Genomic DNA, 10669 nt, shown 5'->3' with positions numbered 1-10669 from the left:
TCTGGCTGCAACACAAGTTAGGCAGCAAGGAATCCTTCCTGCATTTTCTGGTTATACAAGTCAGGCTAGAACACTGTTTGAGGCCCTCTCCCTTGGTTAGAGGAGAAGAGGAGAAAATGTGCCACTTCCTAAACCAAATTAGAAAGCATGGATCTGCTAAGAAAATGTTATTACACTCTTGCTAAGTTTGTTTAAATAAGTCACTCAGATGAGCTAGGAAGAAATTTCTTCTGAAAAATAGGAGGCATGCTACTGACTTATCTTAAAAGGATTTCTGAATAGAATGACTTCAGATTATAAGAGCATTTTCCAAATACACAAAGTGCTTCATAATGACTCAATAAGCTTTAAGGAATGCTTTTTCTAGTACATCACATTTTTGTTGTTGTTGTGTAAAATAAAATACCTCCATTCAAAGGGTAGTAGAATATTTGATATCACCACTGTTTAAAGAGGAATGGAGTTACAGGAATGAGAAGTACATAATTAGTAAATAATCCCTCTCAGCAAGTGAGTTAAGTAGGAAAGCCTTCTGAAGAGAGAAAAGAAAAACCAGAGGCAACACAATCAGTGCATATCAGAAATGCATTTTTATTTTTATTTGAAAACAACTTAAATTTTTAGACAAATGATTTTAGTATATAAATTTGATTTTGTTTTTATACAGAATATAAAGATTTCCCTCATTGATCTTCCATGTGAAGGGTATTACAAGCCTGAAGGGAGATACTCTCTGCATACAAGCATGTATCTTACGTGTAGGGTACTGGAAACCAATGTATAGTGCTTCCACACATAAATTAGGTCAAGTGACACCACATATTAAAAAGGGGTAAGAGAAATATTCTATTAATTGGATTCAAGAAGCAAACAAGACACAAAAAACTGCAGGTAAGACCAAGTGAGTAAGTTTAGTTAGGACACTGCAGGTTATACTGGAGCAACAGGTTTGTGAAGCTAGAGTATATACCACATTAAAACAGCAAGAAAGAGCTATTTATATAGAAAGGTTGGAATGAGGGATTTTTCACTAAAGCAAATTAACTTCTTGTCAACTGCCAAAACAAAACAAAACAAAATTGAGCGTATGAGTGTTAGTATACTGAAGGCATATTATACCAGTTTTTTGTGCAGCATGCTAAAGTTAGTTAGAACTTCTTCACTGGTGCATATGAATCATTAAGTCATGGAAAGTTTTTTTTTTTTTCCCGCCCCTTCTTGTGAAATTTCAGGCATGTCTTATTTTAGATGGAGTATAGCTTTTATCTATAATTTCATCCTGTAAAAACATGTGAAGACAACGTTCATTCTGTGCCAGAGGGTGACCAGCGACCCTAGAAATAAAAAATACAAGTTCAGTCCAATTTTTATAAAAGCAGGGCAGGGGGGCCAAACATACACATTTTAAGATTAGGAAACATGAACAATTTAGTAACAGTGTTACTCTGGACAGCCCATAGAGCTATGGTCTATCTAGTGAGTAACTATATATATTTGCTTTCCTTCTGTCTGTAAGGGTAATTTAGAAAACATTTAATCACTAGCTTTACACTGTCTCTGGCAATATGTACCCAGATAGCTTCTTTATATATTAGTTGGTGAATTCGTAAGAAACCTAAATGAATTTTAATGTTAAAAGTGAAACAATGTCATTGATTCAAAGAATACATTTTAAAGAAGAAAAAGATATAGGATCACAAGTTCAATAAAATCCCCATATACTAAGAAACAAGCACAAATGTGCAATTTTGGGGTTTTTTTTTTTTTTTTTTTTGCTTGCTTTTCAAGGTTTCTATCAGAACAAATATAAAACCAGACTGGGCAACCAGACTTTATTTCAGAATTTAAAAACTTCCAAGCTAGCACTGCCTTTTCCAAAAAGAAAGTAGACAATGAAGGTTGTGTGCTGTATCAGATAACTAAAAGTTAAGGGCTTTGTGTAACTTTCCCTGTTTACCACTCACAGATCTTCAAATTACTAGATAAAAAAGTACTGCTAATAAATAAGCTCACACAACAGTATTCTCTAGGATTTGACTTTATGTGGCCAAACTTAAGGCCAAATGCACAATTACAGTGAGCCCTTTGCAGGCATAACTCTTCCTATAATTTTGGCTTTTAAAAAACGGCTATATTTAGAGAACTCTCTGGTGGTCCAGTGGTTAGGACTCTGTGCTTTCACTGCTGGGGAAACTAATAGTTCAATCCCTCGCTGGGGAACTAAGATTGAGCAAGTTGAGAAGTGCAGTCAAAACAAAACAAAACAAAACACTGTATCTTAAATAGGAATAAAAAAAGCTAGAGGTTGATTTTATTAGAAGTTTCTAAAGTAAAAGATAAATGATACAATCTTTTACATTTTCAAAAGTATATATTTTGCCATGAAAATGTAAAATGTGCAGCTTTTACACAAGACATGCTGATAATACCTTCCATCTGCAAACAAAATGACTGCAAGTGTATTGTTCATGCTAGAACATACCTTAAATCAAAAAGAATCATAAGTAAAACTATTTTTTAAATGCTGTAATTTTATATGTAATTGGCATAAATTAACCAAGAAAAACATACAAAACTCAGATGAACAAAAAGATACTCATATCACTCGTAAGTTTAATATTTAGCACATAATATTCAATTTGTTATATATTTTTACTTTGTTTAAATGATACAAAAAAGTTAGAAGATGACCAAAAGGAAAAAGTAGTATTAGTTTGATATCTAAATTACTAGCAAAAAAAAAAAAAATTACTAGCAGTCACCTAAAGAATCTCAGAACACTATTCATTCTTAGACCTTGAGGAACAGAAAGCACTTACTTGTTTATAAACTGCTCCAACCCTTGCTTCCTTTCTTCAATGAAATTGTCATCAAATATGCCATCATCCCCTCTAAAAGGAAGTTGACGCAAAAATGCCTTCCCAGGGAGTGGGGGGACTACAACCTAAAACATGGTAAGAAAGTTCTTGAACAACATGCTGGCTGAAATGGGAAAATTTGTAGAGCACAACACGAAGACAAAGTATATCTTCACTATGAGAGCTATCCTACTGTCAAACTAGTTTAAATATACATAATATAAATATATATAATGTATTTATATTATAATTATAATGTAAATTATAAATAATTTATAATTAATAATATAAAAGGGACTCAATAAAAATACACTGAAAAATGATTTAGTGTTTTGGAGGCAAGATAAACAAAATGCCAGAATAGTCCATCAGACCAAAGCTCCTCAATGGCTTAATTTTCATTTTTCCTGGACTTACCAAAGCACAAGTATACAAAGGGAATAAGCAACACTGAAATAAAGGCTACCATGCCCCTCAAACAGTTTTGATGTTGCTTGGCGAGAACACTGCTTTATTACAATGGTAATTGTAGAGATCGATCTGAACTCCCAATTAAATGAGGAAGTAAAATATTAACAATGTTCTTTCTGGCATGGGCAGATAAGAATTCTGTGGTCAATTTCTTCCACTTCACACTATCTGCATATAATCTTTCCTGCCTGTGTTTGAGGTAATGACAAAATAACCAATAATTACTACTTGTTGCCACTCTTCTATGGAGAAGGCAATGGCACCCCACTCCAGTACTCTTGCCTGGAAAATCCCATGGACGGAGGAACCTGGTAGGCTGCAGTCCATGGGGTCGCTAAGAGTCTGACACGACGGAGCGACTTCACTTTTCACTTTCATGCATTGGAAAAGGAGATGGCAACCTACTCCAGGTTCTTACCTGGAGAATCCCAGGGATGGAGGAGCCTGGTAGGCTGCCATCTATGGGGTGGCACAGAGTCAGACACGACTGAAGCGACTTAGCAGCAGCATTACTAGGCTAAGAAACAATCAACTTTCTCACAAACCCATTATCCTACCTTTCCCCAAAGACCTGTCATTTCTTCTTCTACAATAAAGGAACATCCCAAATTTTCCCTGTCAAAGTCTAGCTTTCCTTGAGGGACAACTTATGACTGATCTCCCTCTTCTAGGAATTATCTGGACCTCAAATATTTGTTTAAATGCTGCTGCTGTTTCTTTAGTCACTAAGTTATGTCTGACACTTTGCAACTCCATGGATGGTAACCCTCCTCTGTCTGTGGGATTTCCCAGGTAAGAATACTGGACTGGGTTGCCATTTCCTTCTCTGGGGGATCTTCCCAACGCAAGGATTGAACCTGTGTGTCCTGCTTGGCAGGCGGATTCTTTATCACTGAGTCACCTGGGATGCCCCTGAATTAAATAGTACCTAGCTATTTATTTCACAGGTTTGTCAGGTTCTCTATCCCAGAATTTCTCAACCATGGCACTATTAACATGTTGAACTACATAATGTACTGGGGGGAAGGGTTTCTTGTACACTGTAGAATACCTATTCAACAGCATCCCGGACCTCTACCCACTAGATTGTCACCAGTAGGCACTCGACACAGATAGGTGTGACTATCACAGTGGTCTCCAGACACTGTCAAATGTCTTCCTGGGGGAGAAAACTACCCCTCCTGGAGAGCCACCAATCTATCCTATTAATGCCTTCAAACCACGGACCCTTGTCTCAGGCTTCTTATGGTTATTTTAAGGAAAGCTGGGCATACAGAGAAGTTCAAATATCTGTTAAATGACTAACCACTTAGGTGAATCCTTATCTTACATTAAAACAGAGAAAAGGTGTAGGCAAACAATTCACACAAGAAAAAATATAAACAGTAAACACCAGTAATAAAATTATACATATTCAAGAGGTAAAATCTAAAACCCTTGATGGAGAGTTTCTATCCTAAAACAATAATTCAACAAGGTAAAAAAGGGAAAGATTACACAACTTCTTACACATGCACAAAAAACAAAGAGTAAAAAAGAAACACAAAACCAATGCCCTACATAAACTTTGTAATTCCTTCCTAGATCTACTCTTCCCAGGTGCCAGTGATTAAGACATCTAAAGATTTGTCATCATAAGTTTGCTTTAGCAATCTTAAGTCTCCCCCTTATATTATAAAAGCATTTGTCAAGTTGAAGATTTGAAACCTGCAGGTAACTACAACTGAAAACCGGATTATGACCACTAGCTGTGCTCCAACAGAATAGCTATATGATGGGCAGGGAAAAACATCTATATCTATAAAGCTATTATTAAAAAAAGGAATCTAGAACTAGTGCATTAAAGAAATGACCACCGTTAATTCAGGGAAGAATTTAGCATGGAATTTAAAGATTACTGTGTATTATCATCAACAGAGACATACTTTTACTAATACTCAAAATACTCATTGAATTGGATGGTGATGTTGTAGGCAACAGGATTAATCACCTACAAAAATCATAAGTGGTTTGTTAACAAAGATCTTCAACACCAAACTATTTTTGCTTAAGCAGTCTGAAAAGATCTACTTAGAATTCTCACACCAATTTAAAAAGTCAGGAGTCTGATGATATGTATGTATATGTGGTCAAGATGAGGACAGGAGGATATCTGGCCAGCATAATATAGTGAAAACATACTGAAATAAAAGCTGAAAAATTAAACCATAATGACTAATAAACACAATAAATGTCACCAACTTTCTCATCTAGTATAACAGATCTTAAGTAGAAGTAGTAATATATAAACAAAACAACTTGATTAACTGTTCTTAGCAATTTTGTTGTTCAGTTGCTCAGTTGTGTCCAACTCTTTGTGACACCATGGACTGCAGCACGCCAGGCCTCCCTGTCCTTCACTATCTCCTGGAGCTTGCTCAAACCTATTGAGTCCAATGGACTCAATGAGTCCATTGAGTTGGTGATGCGATTCAACCATCTCATCCTCTGTCATCCCCTTTTCCTCCTGCCTTCAATCTTTCCCAGCATCAGGGTCTTTTGTAATGAGTCAGCTCTTCGCATCAGGTGGCCAAAGTATTGGAGCTTCAGCTTCGGCATCAGTCCTAATGAATATTCAGGGTTGATTTCCCTTAAGATTGACTGGATTGATCTCCTTGCAGTCCAAGGGACTTTCAAGAATATGCTAATGAAAATACAACTTTCACACAGGTTAAATGCCCAAAATAAAAAACTGATTTAATGTTAAAAGTGAAGTACTATGCTTCAAAGGACATCATCAAGTGAAAACAATCCACAGGATGGGATAAGATTTTTGCAAATTGTAAATATAATAAGAGACTTCTAAGAGCTTCTTTTTAATATATTCTATATACAACTCAATAATAAAAGAAACTCAATTAAATGGGCAAAGGATCTGAAAAAAAAATTTCTCCACCAAAATAATGGCTGATACATAAGTACCTGAAAAGATGATCATCATTAGGCATCAGGAAAATGAAAACCACAAGGAGACACCATTTCATACATGCTAAGAAAGCTATAATAAAGAAATTACTAACACTAAGTGTTGGTGAGGACATGGAGAAAAGTGGAACCTTAATACACTGTTGGGGAAAATGTAGCTACTTTGGAAAACAGTCTGGGAATGCCTCAAAAAGTTAAACAGTTATCATATGGCCATAAATCCACTCCTAGGTATATCAGTTCAGTCGCTCAGGCATGTCCGACTCTTTGCGACCCCATGGACTGCAGCACACCAGGTTTCCCTGTCCATCACCAACTCCCGGAGCTCACTCAAACTCATGTCCATTGAGTCGGTGATGCTATCCAACCATCTCATCCTCTGTCGACCCCTTCTTCTCCACCTTCAACCTTTCCCAGCATCAGGGTCTTTTGTAATGAGTCAGTTTTTCACATCAGGTGGCCAAAGTATTGGAGTTTCAGCTTCAGCATCAGTCCTTCCAATGGATATTCAGGACTGATTTCTTTTAGGATTGACAGGCTGGATTTCCTTGCAGTCCAAGAGTCTTCTCAAACACCACAGTTCAAAAGCATCAATTCTTTGGCGCTCAGCTTTCTTTATAATCCAAGTCTCACATCCATACATGACTACTGGAGAAACCATAGCTTTGACTAGACCTTTGTTGGTAAAGTAATGTCTCTGCTTTTTAATATGCTGTCTAGGCTGGTCATAGCTTTTCTTCCAAAGAGCAAGCATCTTTTCATTTTATGGCTGCAGTCACCATCTGCAGTGATTTTGGAGCCCAAGAAAATAGTCTCTCACTGTTTCCATTGTTTCCTCATCTATTTGCCATGAAGTAATGGGACCAGATGCCATGATCTTAGTTTTCTGAATGTTGTGTTTTAAGCCAGCTTTTTCACTCTTCTCTTTCACTTTTATCAAGAGGCTCTTTAATTCTTTGGTTTCTGCCATAAGGGTGGTGTCATCTGCATATCTAAGGTTATTGATATTTCTCCCAGCAATCCTGATTCCAGCTTGTGCTTCATCCAGCCCAGCATTTCTCATGATGTACTCTGCATATAAGTTAAATAAGCAGGGTGACAATATACAGCCTTGATGTACTCCTTTCCCGATTTGGAACCAGTCTGTTGTTCCATGTCCAGTTCTAACTGTTGCTTCTTGACCTGCCTACAGATTTCTCAGGAGGCAGGTCACATGGTCTGGTATTCCCATCTCTGGAAGAATTTTCCACAGTTTGTTGTGATCCACACAGTCAAAGGCTTTGGCGTAGTCAATAAAACAGAAGTAGATGTTTTTCTGGAACTCTTTTGCTTTTTCAATGATCTAGCGGATGTTGGCAATTTGATCTCTGGTTCCTCTGCCTTTTCTAAATCTAGCTTGAACATCTGGAAGTTCACGGTTCACATACTGCTGAAGCCTGGCTTGGAGAATTTTGAGCATACCCAAGAGATATAAGAGTTATATAGCTAAGATATACAAACACATGTCCATGCAAAAACCTGTCCATGAATGTTCACAGCAGCATTATTCACAATAGTCAGAAAGCAGGAAAAACTCAAATGTCTGCCAATGATAAATGTGTAAATAAAAAATGATATATCCATACAAAAGAATAAATAAATGAAGTAGTGATTAACAATACAACAGGATGAACCCTGAAAACACACTCAGTGAAAAAAGCCAGACAGAAAAGACTACATATTCTATGCTTCTATTTATACAAAATGCCCAGAACAGGAAAATCCATAATGAAAGAAAATTAGTGGTTGTGAAAGGCTGGGTGAGGAGAAATCAGTAATGATCACTAATGGGTATGGTGTTTCTCTTAGAGAGAGATTACAATGTCCTAAAACTGACTGTAGTAATGGTTGCACAACTCTGAATATACTAAGAACCATTATACTTAATGGTAAGAATTAAGAATTAATACACTTTAAACTGGTGAGTTGTGGACTTCCTTTGTGGCACAGTGGACAGGAACCTGTCTGCTGGTGTGGGGGACACGGGTTCGATCCCTAGTCTGGGGAAGATTTCACATGCCGCAGAGCACTAAGGCTGTGCACCACAATAACTAAACCCATCCTCTACAGCCTGAGAGCCTAAAGCCTGTGCTCCACAACAAGAGAAGCCACCTCAATGAGAAGCCCACACGTGGCAACAAAGAGCAGCCCCCGTTCGCTGCAATTAGAGAAACCCATGAGCTGCAATGAAGACCCAGGGCCAAAAATAAATGAATGTAAAAACTGGTGAATTGTATGGCATGTAAGTTATGTCAATAAAGCTGTCATGAAAAAAAGTGACATATACATTTATGGAATGCTTATTAAACACTCCAGTAGGCCAGGTACTATGTTAAGCAAAGTCAAAAGCCTATCAAGATACTTCTTATCATAAATCAGACAGAAAAAGACAAATATTATATGATCCCACTTTTGTGTGGAATCTAGAAGAGTTGAACTCATAGAAACAGAGAGTAGTATTAATAAATTAGTTGTTTTCACGGGTTGGAGGGTAGGGGAAATAGGGAGATATTGGTCGAATGGTACAAACTTTCAGTTAAAGAATGAGTAAGTTCTGGAGATCTGTGTGCTGTGCTGTCGTAAGTTGTTTCAGTCACGTCCAACTCTGTGACCCCATGGACTATAGCCCAGAAGGCTCCTCTCTCCATGGGATTCTCCAGGCAAGAATACTGGAGTGGGCTGCCATGCCCTTCTTCAAGGGGTCTTCTAGAGATCTATTATAGCATTGTAACTACAGTTACAAGATTGTATTATAGTCTTAAAATCCGCTAACAGAAACAGAGTTTGAATGTTACCACCACCACCAACAAAACAATGACGTGATAGATGTATTAACTAACCTTATTATGGTAATCATTTTATAAGATATACATGTATCAAATCATTGTGTTATACAACTTAAACTTATACAATGTTATCTGTCAATTATATCTCCAATAAAGGTGGGGGGAAAAAAGACACTTCTCCCTATGGTCATAAAACATTTCTTCTTTGTAACTTAAAACTTCCTTAACTTGTTTTGTACATTTAGATATTCAAACCATCTGTAATTTATATACAGCAAATTATACAGCTTTATTCCCAAACAGCCACATGTTTCAACCCTATTTGCTGAATATAAATTCCTATTCTATACTAATTGACAAAGTTATTTTTGTTATGAACTAAATTTCCAATAAACACATGGTTAGCTTCTCAATTCTCTGACATTCTGCTAATCTATTTGCTCATCCCTAAAGCAATACTTTGCCAACAAAGGTCCATATAGTCAAAACTATGCTTTTTCCAGTAGTCATGTATGGATGTGAGAGTGGACCATAAAGAAGGCTGAATGCTGAAGAACTGATGCTTTCAAATTGTGGTGCTGGAAGAAGACTCTTGAGAGTCCCCTGCACAACAAGGAGATCCAACCAGTCAATTCTAAAGGAAATCAACCCTGAATATTCACTGGAAGGACTGATACCAAAGCTTAAGCTCCAATACTTTGGCTACCTGATGTGAAGAGCCAACTCACTGGAGAAGAGCCAACTCACTGGAAAAGACCCTGATGCTGGGAAAGACAGGGCAAGAGAAGAAGAAGGTGACAGAGGATGAGATGGCTGGATGGCATCACTGACTCAATGGACAGAAGTTTGAGCAAACTTAGGGAGATAGTGAAGGACAGGGAAGCCTGGCGTGCTGCATTTTGTGGGGTTGCAGAGTCAGACATGACTCGGTGACTAAACAACAACAACAAAGCAATACTATACTGTTTTAATTACTACAGCCTTAACATATGCTGATGTCTGCAGGTGCTAAATCACTGGTAAAAATAATTTTTGGCTATTCTTGCACTTTCTCTGATACTAAAAGTCTTATCTTCAAGCTTATAAAGAACTCCATTAAGATTCCTATTAGAATTTCACAAGTTTATAAATAAGTTAGGAGATACTGCCTTATTTCTGTTGGGTCTACTGCTAAAATGCCAGCTCTAAGTGAGGCCTTCCCTTGACCATCCTATATGAGACTAGCACTCTCTATTTTCCTTAGATTTTTTTTAGAGATATTACCACCTGACATATAATCTTTCTATTTTTTTTCTGGTTTCCTTTTCACCACCACCCCGACTTACCCAATAAAGTGCCAAAAAAGTGAGGACCTTCATTTGTTCACAGCTCTATCTGCAACTCACATAACATATAGAATGAACTCACAAATATTTATAGAGTACATGAATCTTCTGAAGTGAATATTCCAAACCAGGAATGTAGTATTTCTGTTTATAAGGTCTTCTTTTTGCCTTTCAATGAAGTTTTAAGGTTTTCTTTACATGGGCCTTATACTTTCAGTTTTACTTG

General features: G+C 37.1%; 1 protein-coding gene across 1 annotated transcript in view; it reads right to left on the bottom strand.

The window, feature by feature from the left end:
• Positions 1 to 571: 571 nt before the first annotated feature.
• SNX3 (sorting nexin 3) overlaps positions 572 to 10669 on the bottom strand; it is a 48415-nt gene continuing 38317 nt past the window's right edge. Inside the window, exons 3-4 of the mRNA XM_086317460.1 lie at positions 2820 to 2944; positions 572 to 1334 (exon numbers count right to left, since the gene is read on the bottom strand). Of these exons, the coding sequence (XP_086173586.1) occupies positions 1229 to 1334; positions 2820 to 2944 (231 nt within the window). The 3' untranslated portion in view covers positions 572 to 1228. The remainder of the gene's footprint in view (positions 1335 to 2819; positions 2945 to 10669) is intronic.

The sequence above is a fragment of the Bos grunniens genome, chromosome 9, assembly GCF_055505025.1.
Source record: "Bos grunniens cultivar Pamir isolate PY7600 chromosome 9, Bosgru_T2T1.0, whole genome shotgun sequence".
In the NCBI taxonomy this organism is placed as follows: domain Eukaryota; kingdom Metazoa; phylum Chordata; class Mammalia; order Artiodactyla; family Bovidae; genus Bos; species Bos grunniens.
This window is presented reverse-complemented; position numbering and strand designations above follow the sequence as displayed.